Source organism: Drosophila virilis, chromosome 5, assembly GCF_030788295.1.
Source record: "Drosophila virilis strain 15010-1051.87 chromosome 5, Dvir_AGI_RSII-ME, whole genome shotgun sequence".
In the NCBI taxonomy this organism is placed as follows: Eukaryota; Metazoa; Arthropoda; class Insecta; order Diptera; family Drosophilidae; genus Drosophila; species Drosophila virilis.
In genome coordinates, this window is record NC_091547.1 from 14,730,183 (window position 1) to 14,745,657 (window position 15,475).

General features: G+C 42.3%; 1 protein-coding gene across 3 annotated transcripts in view; it reads left to right on the forward strand.

The window, feature by feature from the left end:
- LOC6626564 (uncharacterized) overlaps positions 1 to 15,263 on the forward strand; it is a 63,270-nt gene extending 48,007 nt beyond the window's left edge. For 2 of the 3 annotated variants that reach the window (XM_002049853.4, XM_070209916.1), the window contains exons 6-9: positions 767 to 940; positions 6,453 to 6,607; positions 6,701 to 6,980; positions 13,014 to 15,263. In XM_002049853.4, coding sequence (XP_002049889.3) covers positions 767 to 940; positions 6,453 to 6,607; positions 6,701 to 6,980; positions 13,014 to 14,580 — 2,176 coding nt within the window. In that variant the 3' untranslated portion in view covers positions 14,581 to 15,263. Of the gene's footprint in view, positions 1 to 374; positions 532 to 766; positions 941 to 6,452; positions 6,608 to 6,700; positions 6,981 to 13,013 lie in introns of those variants that run through there. The other variant, XM_070209917.1, reaches the window with a different exon arrangement.
- The last annotated feature ends 212 nt before the right edge of the window (positions 15,264 to 15,475 follow it).

The following is a 15,475-nucleotide window of genomic DNA, read 5'->3' on the forward strand; positions in this document are numbered from 1 at the left end:
ACACCGAGCGAGACGAACCCAATCTGAACAAGTATAAATGATCTTATGCAAGAGTGCTCATCCAGCAGATACCCTGTAGAAAAATCTAGAATGAACAAAAATAAACATTGCTCCTACATTGTCATAGCCTCGGGGCAAATCAATCAAAGAACAATTTGTAGGCACGGTCTAGGGTATAAGGTCTTTATGGGATATGCCCGTTTTTGCCATTTTAATGGGCACAGGGTGTAGAAATCCATCGAAAGTCAAAGGAACCGAAATGAAAGGCAAATTTCGAAGAACAGAAAAAAATATAAATTTCGAGTGCAAATAAAATGGTAAATGGTAATCATATTTATGCAGCTTCTAGCCGTGTGATTTGGCAAGCCGGGACAGCCCTGACAATGCTGACAACCCTGGCAATGCGTTTGTTTGACTTGAACAAATTGAAAATTATACGCACGGCTCTCCTTACACTTTACAGTTGTTCTTGTAATTCGACAACAATTTTACAAGGTTTTCCCAAGGAGAAGCACAAGAATTTCCAAATCAGTGAGCACAATTTTCTGCTTTTGTTGTTTCTATTCGCTGCCTGCGAGGCAATTCCAGCGATTAATTTGTTGGATTTGTGCCCAAGTGGAAAAGCTCTCGAGCATTGTGAGACGCTGGCGAGTGCACGAGACTTCAGGCCCAAAAATTGGCGACATTTATTGGCTGCGCGGGCAGACACAAACTACTTAAATATATATGAAACTAATTGCATTTAATTACAATTATCTATCCACAGATCCTACTGCGAACGCGAATATCGGGATTGTCGCCTGCAAACCTGCTACGTGCAGTCCCCGGCATATCCGGGCCTCTATCCCCGGGCCCTCAACTGTCGCTATAAATTGCACACGCGACAGCCGTACATCAAATTATATCTGCAGAACGAACAGTTTGCGGTCGATGGCCAGAGGTAAGCTAACGAGCAGCTCAGATATGCCACAGACAGATAATCGCAAGGATCCACACACACACACACACACGCACACAGACACAGCTATACATATATGTCTGGAATATATGCAAATGCCAATTGCCGAGAGAAATTAGCGCCAAGTTAACACCCTGTAATTTGTCATTTTGGCACAACGACATCGACTGCCGTTCCAAATTTTAACCATTTTTCCTTCCATTTTTTTTTTTTTTTTTATTTTTTTTGCCATTGGCTAGCAGTCAGCATTACGTGTAGCCTGCTGTTGCAGTTGCTGTAATGCATTTGGCATGCTGACAATGACAATTTGACAGAGCGCTCTGCAAAAATTGGCACCGATTTCGTGGAAAACGCTGGCGACATGTCACACACCCAGTCCCAGTCCCAGTCCCAGTCCCAAGCCGAATCGCAATCCCCAGCCACGAACACCATCTTCTGCCATCTCTGCCACCTTTTCTGTCTGCATTCGAAATTGGCTAAGGGATTACGTTTTGAGTGATTTTTGGGGTGCGATGCAGCGCTCAAAACAGCCATTGCTGATTTTGTATTATTAATGCTGAAATAATGAAAATGTCGGATTGGTTGACTCGTTACTTACTTTAATGCTCTATCAAGGCGAATGATGGAGCAGCGATGCGGATCTCAAATCGGTCGAGCAATAAAAATGCCGTGAAATCCGCATGGATTTTCGCAACAGAGAAAACACGTTAAATTGCAATATAGAATTTTTGCAGAAATTTTAAGGACCAACAAATTAAATTATTTTTGTGATAAATAATGCAATAGTTTTTCAAGCATATCTATTACTGCATTGTGTGTGTGTGTGTGTGCATGTATAAAATATGCCCAGAATAAAAGGCAAGAAAAAACAAAGCAAAAATCAAAGAAATTCAAATTCTGTTAGTTTTTTTTTTACATAATAGTTGCAAGGAATTCAATGAGCTTACCTATTCTTTTGCCATTTAAAGTACCTTTTTAAATGACTTCGTAAAACTCAAAGCGTTAAAAGTAAAACATTTATTCGCTAAGCCCTTAGTTTCCTTGGGTATATACCAAAATGCAAGGGATTGCCTTAAAAAAAGCTTATATGCTTACCCTTGTAAGGGGTATAATAATTTTGTCATAAGATGTGTAAAGCATGGAAGAAGATATCGCCCACCCTTTATACTATTATACTTGCATTTTTGATCAGCATCAACAAGCGAAGTAATGTAGCCATATATAGAAACGATATACAGTCAAAAAGTAAGTTCTTGTTAAAAGAACTTTTTACTAAGTCAACTAACTATGCTGCTCTACAATACTATATTGCTGTATAGGTAGAATTTGTCCAAGAGAACTCGCACATATTTGCAAAACGGTCTTAATTCAAAGGAGATCCGAAGATATGCATACATTCTAGCTATATAATTTTATTATTTTATTATATTCCAAGCTGTCTGAGATATGAAATTATGTGATAAAAATAGCGACAAACTTGTCTTGTTTTTGAAACTGAAGCATATTTGTGCTTCGTTTCAAGTTACCGGTGTGCGGACAGGTGGGCGGTCAGGTGGTCCGATATACAGATTGACATGTGTCAGAGATGCCCTCCTCCTTCCGCCACATAGATTTGCACCTATCTAATATACCCGTCTGAGTCAGTTTTAATGGGCTGCTGTTTTGAGCTTTTATTTAATCGTTTCATGCCTTTGGATAAGTTTGCTTATGCAAAACAAGCATTCCATGGAACTGAAGTCTCTCCCGAGTATTAACAGCTCTGTGGGGACACAGGCAAAATGCCAGCTGTGTTTTGGGCTTAAATCAGAACTTAAATATTTTATGTGGCTAAGGGTTGTGCAAAGCCCAGCCTACCCTTCTGCCCAACTCACCTGACTGACTGACTGCTGGCAAATACAATTTACATTTGCCATTCACTGACCTTTCGCAAACGCTGCGGCCAGTCATTAAATATCCCGCCGCCGTTTTCTGCCTTATCATTGCGGGGGTGCAGCTCCAAGTTGGATTCGAATGCCAACTTTAGCCCCGCTTCTCGGCGGAGGCACTTTGCAAATGGCCAGCAGAAGTGTCTAAGTATCTTAAAGCTGTTTGGAGTGCAAATGCCAGTCAGCATATTTCAGGCGAATGTCTTTCGCCCTGCAGGACTCGCACGTGCACATCAACTGGTTCCTCCCGTTCGAAATTAGATAAGCAACATTCAATTTATTTTTATAGATTCAATTTGAATATTTACCTTTTGAGCGCTGAAAAGTCCTGCCAGACACGAGGCATGTCAAAGTGCCAACTTTGACAGCGAAAACGCGAGGAGCCGGAAACGCTCGCTTGTGTGGATCTGGCAGCTGGGATTGGGCTGCGGGCAGGTAACAGGAGGACGGAAGGACGAATGTTCCCTTTTGGACTAGTTGGAAATCCGCTTTAAGTGCGTATTAATTTGCAAGTCTAAGTTACTCCCGGTCGATAAAACGGTTCGAGAAAGGGGTCAGCAGCGGGGCCGAGTGGGGATCGGTCCGCAAAGGATTAGTCAAACAAAAACGCTGCCATCGAGCTAATCGCCGAGTGTGATGGGAGAGGCAAGTTAATCGAATGTTTTTCGGAAAGGGTTTCAATGGTGAAATTCCATTAATGATGTTTAGCTTGGGCTGTTTGCATTTGCCTGGATTGGGATTGGGGGTGCGGGGAGATTGCTTGAAACATTTAGTCAAAGAACTTGGTAAACTAATCCAAAAGTTAAAGGCTGTGTTTGTTGCCAAGGGTATTAATTAGAGATTACAAAAAGACTGCTGACTGAGACAAGTTTTGATTACCACAAGTTAGGCAAACATTCTACACATTGTATATAAATAGAATAGAATATTTGCATATGGGAGAATAACTAGGCAAGAGGCATTCCTCGGGGAAGAATTCAACTCAAATAACTTTAATGTTTATATAGCATGAAGGATGAAATCCATGAGGCTTAATATAAATTTTTTCTTTTAAATTCCTCTTAGTTTTTGAGTTATGTTAAAAAAGAAGAATATATTCTTTCCTCGATTTGGCTAAAACGATTCAGTGCTTATCAAGAGTTTAAATAGATTATGAGTTCGGCCATGCCCGTCCTCTGCCTGTTACATAAATATGCGCAAGAGCAATATACCACATTTGACTCATTTTGAATGTGTACAGGGTATGAAAAGAAGAATCCCTTCTTATGCCCACTTTTAATACCAAGATTTTGCAGACATGTAGCCACTTATTGAGTAGTCCGATGGTAAATAAGTTTTTCTCGTAGATTAGAAGCATTAGTGAGTGGTAAAGTTGGTGAAGATATATTCAAAACAACAACAATTTGTCATACAAGAAGTTATTTATTGCATGCAGTAAAGTTTTATCGATATACCTTGCTCAGAAACAAGAACTGAAAATATACTCTGTAGAATAAGGCAATCAAAAATGGTGTCCTGACCCGATTAGGCAAGACGTCTAAGTAACAGCACTTGGTTGATTATGCGCTCGGGGCGATAATATTTACAAACAATCACCATAATCCATCTAAGCATTACACAAAGCTCCATCAAATCCAGTTCATAAAACACTCCGAGTCCCAGCCCTGCGATGCCAGGCTCAATCTCAGGGCAACATTGACCTGACCACTCACATTATGCACGTGTGTGTGCGAGTGTGTGTGTGTGTGTGCGTGTGTGGGAATGTGTTGTGCCAAGTCAGCGGCAACTTTGCCGTTGCCTCCTTTATAAATCAGTTCAGTTTATTTCGATGTCGAGGCTCGTTTGGCTGCCAGTTTTCCAAAACATTTTTCTAATTTCTGCGTAGCAAACACCGAACACATTTTGCTAGCGCAGCATTTTCTCGGCAAAGCCCGACACAAACTTACAAACATACAAACACACACAACAAACTTTAGTTGAACTTTATTTCGTTTTTCTTTTTTTTTTTTTTTGGGCATAGTCGAGGCGAAATAAATGCAAAAGTCATCGAGAAAAAAGTTTTTTAATATGCCGAAATTATTACCAGTCAGTTATTTTTGATATGTCTGTTGGCCGAAACTTTCGCCAGCCCCCAAGTTGACTGCTGGCTGCGAAAAATAAAAAAAAAATAGAAAAAGAAAAAATAATCAACTTTTTTGCTCTACGCATTTATTATCAATAAGTTAGATTAGGTTGCCCGAAAGCTAGACAGCATAAAGACGAATCGGAAACTTGCTGACAAAGTGATTAAATTGAGTGAAACGATAGCGCACCGAACAACTGCCTGGCTAATAGATACAGATACGACGAATAGATCTAAAGTTCTTGAAAAAAGTTTCCCTTTAACTTTTCGGCCAGCAGTCAAAGGCTCAATAAAATGTCAATTAAATTGGCATTTTTGTTGCAATTTCGAGTCGCACGGTCCGCTTCCATTTCTCGGCCCGCATTTGATTAAAGTCCAGAGCGTAATTGCCAAAGTTAGCTTTCAATTAGAAAGTTCACACAAACACACACACACACACACACACACACGTGCACACGCACATTCAGGTGAAAGGCATTTCGTTTGCCTTTTGAATCGGCATGAAATTCTCCGCCTTCTGGCAAATTGTATTTCCAACAAATGGCTGGAAAGGGGAATATCCGGGTTTCAGACCTCGTCAATGGCCAAACCTGAGCGAATCGCTGCACAAAGGTCACTTTCGCAGAGCTCTACCTGAGCAAGAAGATAGCGCAAAAAAAAAAACAAACAGTGGTCCGGAACTTAAAGTTAGAAAATGCTTCAAAACAGACGCTTTGAATGTTTTACGCTCGTTTTTTTTATGTGCGCTGCCAAACTGCAAATGAATGTCATAGACAGAGGCGTAGTTAATCGGGGTCAAGGGGTTGTTTGACCCATCAAAATGTTTGACCTGTATGTGTGTGAATGTGTGTGAATCGGGAACTAAGTGAATTAATTGGCACTTAGCAAGATCTCAAGACTTGCTTAACTAACATAAGCCACGTCCCTGTCTCACATACACATTTTCCGCCAACTTTTCTATGCCTTTCACGGGAATCTGTCTTTCATTCAGTTTCAGGCTGTGCTTTCTGCAGTCCTCTTTTCTATACTCGCTCACAAAGTGAAGAGGGTATATTGGTTGGTTGCAAAGTCCGTCTTCATTTTTTATTTTGGCCCTCTAAAGACTTGAAATTTGGAATTTAAATGGAGGTGTGGCAAACCTAAATTTACTTAGAGCTGGATTACGCTGTCGGATACGCCCGACTTCGAAATGCTTACTTGTTTTTATTTTTTCATCGCATCTCTGCAATTGGAATTTAGCGAGGTGCATCCATTAATTGCTGGGTTTCATTAAGTTGACGTCTGTGTCAAGGGAAAAATTAAATTTGGCCTTTTGCGCATCCATCAAAGAATCAAAGGATTATACTCTTGGTGTTTGGGGAACACTCTTTAAATGAATAGTGCAAACACTTCATCAGCGGACACATTAATCAGTTTTGGTTTCATTCAACTCGCGGTCTCTTCACAGATGCGAGAACGTGATGACCTGCCCCATCAGGCCCATAGGGTCTGGTAACGAGCACTGCCCCTACGATTGGTTAGCCGTTTATGACGGACGCGATGAGCATTCGCCGCTGATAGGCAAATTTTGCGGTCTGGGCAAGTTCCCATTCAGCATTATTGGTAAGTACAAAGGCAACGCCGATGGCGATTGCCCGATAGCCAGAGTCCACTTTTCAACCGCGTTCCCGTTCCCGTTCCCGTTCCCGTCCGCAGGCACTTCACAATACATGTACGTGGAGTTTGTAACATCACCGGCGGGTCCGCTGCTCAATACCGGCTTTCATTTCAATGTTGGCAACTGGCCAGGCCATGTGGAGACTGCGGGTATAAAGCACGGCGTCTGCGACTGGCTGCTCAGCTCCGATTCGCTGAAGGACAGCAGTGCCAGCGAGGGCATATTTCTCAGCATCGCACACTGGTATCCACCGAACACCTCCTGCAGCTATCACATCAAAGGACATCCCGGCGAAATTGTGCGACTGTATTTCCCGAGGTAAGAATTCAAATATGAAACTCATTTCTTTCATTACTCTAATATGATCGTAGAGTGCAGTAGACATAAAAGCATATTTTCTGATTTAATTGCATACATAAAATTGTAAAATTAAGGAACTTGAATTATTTGCCATATTTCCATCATAAGTCGTCAATACGTACATCACAATTATTTTTCATGATAAAAAGGAAAAATTAACAAAAAATATTCATATCCATGGTCTGATTTAGGCAAGTCAACATCCTCCAAGTGCCATATTAGTGTATTGTCCAACACTGTTTACGCCCTTTGTCGGACTGTCTGTTCCCTTTGTTTAGTTCTCCACATGCCCCAACGAGCTTTAGTTTATTGCGAATACCCCGAGAAGAGGCGTTGTCCGAGAGGCTCCCGTTTAAAATCCATAGACGTCGACGACATTTCACTTAAAGTGCAAAGTTTTGCGGCTATGTGGGCGCCTGTTGGCGGTTTTTGGGGCATGCCCCATTCACAATCCTTGTCCCAGTCCAGCTTCAATTCATTTTGGCGCTGCGTTCTATGCTGTAAGCGTATTTTAATGAAATTTGCCGCAAAGATTTATGTGACATTTTAATTTAACGTGTCGAGTTGAAGTTGTTCTTTATATTTTTTACTTTGTGCAGCGCCCCCGTCGCTTCCCGACCCCCCTCTCTGCCTTTCTTATCCTTGTCGGCGTCGCCGGGCCGTTGTTTGTGTCTGAATCCGTTCTCTGAACTTTTGTCCAAGTGTCGCATTCGGTCGTGCATTTTGAGTTTGCATTTACTGAAAGTCCCCAACCCCCTCCATTCTGAATGCAAGGCGCCTATGCATTTGGGTAGGGAAATATTTTATTGTGCTGCGGTTTTGCGAGTTTCATTTTGGCCCTCCTCCTCCGTGTAGGATCGGGCGGCGGTCGCCAAGAAGATGGCAAAGTTTTCCAGCTCTGACATTTTGAGGACACTGATGGTTCGGTTCCTTTAATTGGATGCCATCGAAGGGTGTACCGAGAAGTGCTCAGAAGTAAACAACATTTAAATTGCAAAAGGGTTGATTATCCCGAGATGATTCTCGGGATATCTATAGATTCTGAAAACTTATCAAATTCTCATTTACTAAAGCGTTGCCATCTTAGGGACTTAATTGGAATAGGTTGTTGACCTTATTGAAACCGGATATTTTAGGATACATTTTGCAGTTGACTTAACAGTTTTTTTAAAATGTGTTGAAAGCATTGAGGACGACATTGCCCAAGTAGTTTGTGTCTAATCAATAGGAAATAGATTTGTTTTTGGATAAAATTGGATTAAAATAGTATATTACAAATTATTGATTATTATTATTTGGAAAATCCAGCGTCAAAGAATAAAAAGGTAAGGCTCTACCTCCCATTGTCTTCCATTATAATAGACAGAAAGACAAGTCCATATAGCTATATCAATTGATGGGCTCGGAGAAGACTTTTTGTAGTCATAAATATTTTTTCCAGGAAAAAAAAACAAACAATTATCAATATCCTTTCAACATTTTGCCAAAAATATTCTTCAAGAAATAAATACTATAATTCACGTTTGTTCATGTTTGTTCATAAGTACCTTAAAGATTGTTTCGCTTATGCTAGTCTTGTAAATCCGGGAATGCTATTTGTCGTGATCTGCCGCAGCATAAAGTATTACCTCAACATTGTCCCGAAGTTGTCAGAGTAACGGCAACGATTTCTGCACATTTGACCATGTTGCAACCTTATAATTTATGCAGAGAATGTTGCAAAACATTGCCAAGTTTTTGGCTAAAAACTGCAAAGAAAACTATGTGCATGGCCAACATCAGACTCAGAAGCACAAACACACACACACACACACAGATACACACACATACACAGATAAAACACCCGCGCTTGCAGTTGTGCACATGGATGGGGATAGAGGAGTAAAATATCAAACAAGTTTTTGCCAAAAGATAAATATTTATGTCCACCTACAAAACGAGTAGAACTAAACCCAAAGCCCAACCGAACGGAGAACTTGTGCGCACGTTTACACCGATTGCCATTAAGAGTTCAGAAGTGGGCAACATGATTGCGTGATTACAGTGCACAAAGCGCAACACTGGCGACTGCGACGAGCTGAGAGGCACGAGAGAGAGAGACAGGCATTTGTATGTGTGTGTGTGTGTGTCTGTGTTTCCTTAATGTTTGCTTGTATGGACGCCACATGTGATAGAAATGTACCAACTAAACTTTTGTAATGGTACAGTGTACCTTTTATTTTACAAAATTGTAGTTTGTCCTCGGTGTGTGTACCAATTATTTGCTTTGATTTTTAATTACAAATGCCCATAAAAATTCAAAGAGTAAACTTTATTTTTGTACCTTTGATGGTACTTGTCCAACGAATTCTTGGTACAGAATATGTTTCACAAGTGGCAGCCGTGTTTTGTGTGTGTGTGTGTGTGCGTGCAAGCACCGTTAGTTATCAGCTAGCTTCGCAGTCGCTCCAAAAAGTTCAAAGTAGACAAAAACAAAAAATAGCAATAGAGAACTGCGTGAGCTGTGCAGAATTTCGTACTAGCCCGTTAAGTTTTTGTCTTTGGTAGTCTTTGCTGTTTTTGTTGCTGTTGCTCGCTGCCAACTTCACTCAAGTTGTTGCAACGCCCATGACAACAATTGCACGCCCACACAGACCGCGCCTCCCCCCCACTCCAGAAACACGCAGAGCCACAGCACGCCCCGCTTGACAGTTCATCCCATTCTCTGTTTGCCTTTACCTACACTTGTTGTAGCTAACAATTTCGCCTCGCAATCAGTGTTGCCAACTGCCGCCCCAAAAGATTAACTAGCTTCAATATGGCTAAATTAAATTGACAAAATAAATAAAGCAAGCAATCGGAACAGTTAATTTGGCTAATTTGTGTGTTTTTTGGGGACAAGTCGAATCATTTAATATTTACCTTAGTACACTTGCCGTAGGATCACTTAATATGAGCTTAAGTACAACCCGTGAAGTAGTTTCGATCGTATACCAGAAATAGCTAAGCCAGTTAAAATAAAAATATACATAATTTCAGCCACATGCACATTGCATCTGAATACAGCTAGAACTTAGCTAGAAAATAGCTGAATTGGCAGCGCTGCTCGCAACCCTTGAGAGCTTCAGTTACAGAACCAGATTCTGCTTGGCTGCGTTAACTGTTGCTGCTGCTGTCTCTGCTTCTGGCTCTGCTGCTGCCTCCGCTGCTGCCTGATGTCTGGAGTCTAGACACTGTCGACATTGTTTCCAACAAACTTGCTCATTTAAGTAACATGTCATGCCTGCACCTTTTTCTGCTACACGAAGTATCTACTGATTTTTTTGTTCCTTCCCAAAGTTTTGGGTTTTGATAGTAGTTGCCCCCGTTGGTGGCCAGCTGTTGTTAATTCCTGTAAGTGTACTTTTGGATTAGTTATACCGAATGCGAAGTTGACCAAAAAGCGATTGTTATCTGAGAGTGTGAATATTCTTGAACAGGACGACAAGCTTAGCTCTGTTTCTAAACTCTTGCATTTGAATCTTCACTCATTGCAGATTTTGCATACTAACTTCTTTACTTTGTTTCTTACTGAAAGACTAATGGACTAAAGGAAGGCTTTAAACTTTTCAGGGATATCCATCGCATATGTAAAACGCTTGAGGCGTGAGGTACAGCTAAAACGGTTGAATTGCAATTCATCTGCAAGAAATGGTTGTAAAACTGATGTCTAAGATTTGAAGCAAAGATCTTGCATAGGGCAAGGGGGGGAAATACCACCAATCAATGAACATATAAATATTTAAATGTTTTTTTATGAAGATCTAAAGTCTTTCATTTCATAAAACTCAGCAACGTTTTTTTTTTTATAATTTTATTAATCCGACTGGGAGAAGAAAGTTTAGGGTATCTCCAAGTCGACTCCTTGTTATGGCACTTTGGCTTGTTTAAATTAAAAAAGTCAATTTATAATTGACACCGATTCAAATTCAAGTCTAACGCTGTGTTTCCATATGGTCCGCATGCATCGAATAGAGCTCCACGAGAGAGAAGCTGCAATCGCGGATACAAATTTACAGGTCCTGCGCCTTGAGCAGGACACGACGCGCGACAGGACGCGACACGTCACGACACCAATTGACTGCCATATGCACATAACTAAGCAGTTGCTCCCCAAACAGTTGACAACCGAACCGGGCGGGGGCGGGGGCGGGCGGGCAGTAGGAGTGGGCGGTCAGAATGTCCGACTGCTGCTGCCGCTGCCGCATTGCATATTTTATGGGCGGGGCGTACCACGTTTTTTTTTGCCGTTTTGTTTTTTGGTCGTACTGCTGAATAAACTCCCTACTGAGTCAGCATAACTAGAACTAGGCTGCTAACGGATTATGAGGACATGCCGCAGGGCGTCAGGCTTACTTTTCGACGTCGCGTACGTGAATAACGGCACGGGCACGTTTAGAGCAGGAGGCTGATGGGTGTAGTGGCCGGGGGTGGGGCAGGGACAGCGACTGTTGCAGCGTCAGTGAAAGGGCAAGGGGGCAATACGGTGGCAAAATAGTAACTCTGCTCTATTATGAATAGAAGTAGCAGAGCAAAAGGAACGAGCAAATAAAAAAAAGACCTTAATGTGGCAAATAAAAAACGATACGAAACGAAAACGAAATTGTGTACGAAACGGGGCGCATGTCCCGGACCCGACCCGCCGCTGATGATGGTGATTTGTTTTTTTTTCTCGCTTTTGACATTTGCCAACTTTGTGCGGGTTAATAAAATGTTGTATTATGTCATATTTTCTGGCCAGCGCAAATGTAATTGTACAAAATCTGCTTAGCGGGATGGATGGCTCTGGCGTTGGTTACGTAAACTATTTTTGTGCTCCGGATCCTAGGTGCATTGGACGGCTGGACGGCTGCCAACAGATAATTGGAAAAGTTTTCGCGGTGGCCATAGCTGTAGCTAAAGCTAGACACAAAAAGCTCAACACATTCGAGGCTAACTGCAAATATGTTCCTGGTCGAGAGTCCTGGTTTTGGAAAACTCTATGGCCCGGTCTGATAATTATTTATATCAAGTTTATTCTTTAAATTTAAAAACCAAACTAAACGAATAAAATAGCGCCTGCACTGCTCATCCAATTCAAAGGAAAAAGGATAGATTTTGCTAAAAAGTAGGTCGACACGATCTTGAGCGGAAATTTTCAGAGAAGAATTGCAAGACATGTTTTCACATTTCCAAAACTCCGTCTAAGCGTTCACATTAGGTTAAGACATTTGATATCCAGCTCCTGCCAATCAATAATCAGTCAGTAGTTCAGGACAGAGATTTCTTGTCAAAATATGATTCGGTCAGGTTGAGCCTTGCATTAAAACAAATTTGGTTGAAAGGCAATTTGCAACATTGAAAATTTGCCGAAAAATATTCAAAATTGTTAAGCAGCTACTGTTAGCTACTGCTGCCAAGACGGCCAACAGGAGAGCAAAAATATATATTTGAGAATGTTATAAAACACATTTTGAATTGAACTTGGTTTATTTTGTATTGTGATTTTCGGACGAGTGTGTGGTTGGTCGTTGATTGTTGACGTCTTCAATAATTTCACAAGTCTATTTATTATTTCTGAGTAGCATTTCGCATTTTCTTCAATAATTTGTGAGTTTCTACGTGCCAGCCAAAAATACCTGTGCAAAGCAATCTGCATTTATTTTTGCCAAACTGCAGTGCAACGAAATGCAGCTCACATAGCGGCCAAATCTGAGGCGGCTACGTGTGGCAGTAAAAAGTGAGATTTTACCTGTTACCAGTCGGAATTTATATTAAACTGTAGAAGGACGCGGCACATGAAGCAGCGCGTGGGGCGGCTGGCTGATTCGAATATGTCGAAAATGTTGCCCAGAATTTCGGTGCTGTGTTGGCAAAGAGCCAAAGGCCTTTGGTCTGGGGCTGCAGCTGTTTGCGGTGCTTACTTTATGAGTCGGCTGTCAGATATTCCCTGCACTCCACTCTGACGCGTTCTCCCTGCTCTTTTCGTTCCAGTTTTCGCATCAATCGCATTGAATCGCCCATATTGAAGTACGAGGGAGACTGCGGCGAGTCGCTGACTATATACGATTCGGATCATGCGGATCCTGCGCGCATAATCAAAACCTTCTGCGACACCTTCTCACGTCCCATGGAGAAGGTGGACTTTGTGAGCACCAGCCCCTCGCTGTACGTTCAGTTCGACTCCAAGACGGGCAGCTATAGCGGCAGCTCGCTCTATTACTGGGCGCACTACGACTTCTTCAACAACACACGCTTCGGTGATCCGGTGCCCAACACGCTCTGCGACGAGATAATGTACGCGTGGAAGCATCCCGGAGGACGCCTGCGCTCTCCGCTCAACTCGCTCATTTTCAAGCGAACCGGCGGCAGCGATGTGCGCTGCCAATACAAGTTTGTGACGGATCGTCGACTCTATGCCAGGGCAATTATCGAGGTGAACTCGGTGTCCTTCAAGGAGCTGCCTTACAACAGCAACGCGTGCACGCGCTGTCACGAGGAGCGAGTGGACAAGCTGGTTATCTGGGAGGAGCGCGACAAGTTCCAAAACAACTTGGCCTGCTTCTGCGACAACATACCGAGGGCGGTGCGTGTTATATCCTCGGCGGATCAAATGAATCTCGAGATGATTGTGCAGGGTCAGCATGCGATTACCTCGTACTTTAAGAATCCCAATCCATTGTTCGAAGCGACCTATGAGTTTGCGCATGGTCCGCTTTGTGGACCCATCACCTTGGGCCCCTCACCTGATGGCGAACTCGTCTTTCCCTACAAGAAGGCACTGGCCATGGTGGCCGGGCCTATGGCACCACCGGAGCACCATTATCGCCGGGAGAAGTGCATCTGGGAACTGAAGGTGGCTGCTCAGCGGGATTTGTGGCTTAATCTGGAAAAGGCTCGGTTTGCTGAGCGCAGCTGCGAAAGCGCCAAAATTGAGGTTTATTTGGCCGGACGCTTGGAGCCGCGTTTCGTGGTTTGCCCAGAGAATATCTCGCTGGCCAGAGATCTGCCCATACTGACCACAGCTGAGCTCGGCGCCACGGGCGCAGATCAGGAGCCACTGCCGGTGCTCATTCAATACACGGGCGACGGCCAGCCAGGCAAGAACATCTTCCGACTGGTCTGGACCGAGCTGTTCCACTTGCCCCGCAATCCCGACGGTAGTCTGGCTGCGTCTCTGTTGCAGGACGGCGGCTGTGACTTCCGCTGTCCTGGCGACACCCAGGTCTGTATTCCACGACATCTGCTCTGCAACGGCATCGCCAACTGTCCCAATGTGACGCACACCTCGACGTTGGCCCAACTAACGCGGCACATTGAGTGGAATCTGGAACAGCTCGGCCTGCTACACCACGCCGGCGAGTACCGCCAGCTCGTCCTCCACGATGAGTCCCCAGAGATTTGCTTGCGACGCGATCTCAGCGAGCTGCCCTATGGCAAGCTCGCACTCATCACGCTTGGCATCTGTGCGGTATTTGCTCTGCTGATTGCCATCTTGCGACGCATGTGCCGCGGGGCGCCGAAGCAGCAGGGACTACAACACTTGCAGGAGGATTACTAAGATGCACATCTCTGCCAGGTTTGGTTGAATTTTCTGCAAAGTGCAGTCGAAATTTGTATCAAAGCTCTATTCAAGGACTTGGTATACATTTGAAACTGGGAGTTAAAGATGGATTTTGATTTCAGAGAATATTAAATAGCTTATAATACTGAACCTGAACGCATTTAATTTTGCATTCCAATCAAACTTCGCTGAAGATCCAGATATTCGTTTGATACTTGTCGGCATGATGTTTGCTCACACTGCCATTCATCAGTATTCGCCTGCCTCAGTTCTTTGCACTATTCTCTCAGTTTGATTTCACTTAATTCCTCTATGAATAAACGCAATGCTTAATAGCGAACACTTATGTGTATATGTAAGTAGTTTTACAAGCTGAAATCTATAAATTCTACCGTGAACTCTACGTGACAGCTATTGAATATTAATTGAATAATTATATACGACAAAAGCTCAAAACATATAAATGTTTTCAAAACACACACACACATGACACAAACGAAAAAATGATCAACTGCCCTGATTAAATTAATTAAGCGTAAAATTGTCACGTGATAATTGTTAAAAAAAAAAAATAAAGAGAGAATAGTTTAAAGAGAAGCTAGAAATTAATTAAGGTAGACAAGTAATATGACAAAGAAAAAACAAAAAACAAAAAAAAATGAAATGCAAAAACAAAGAAATACCAGATAAAAGAAAATTCATATAAAAAATTGTTGGTGGTTTTATTAGTTATTATACATACATACATATGTATCAATAAAATACAATTTATTATTATTATTATTGGCAAATTGTCAATCGAAAAGCAAAGCGTACATAAGTAAATGCATACTTAAATAAATATGTATATAATGTACGATATACAATACATATATATTTTTTGCACATAGAT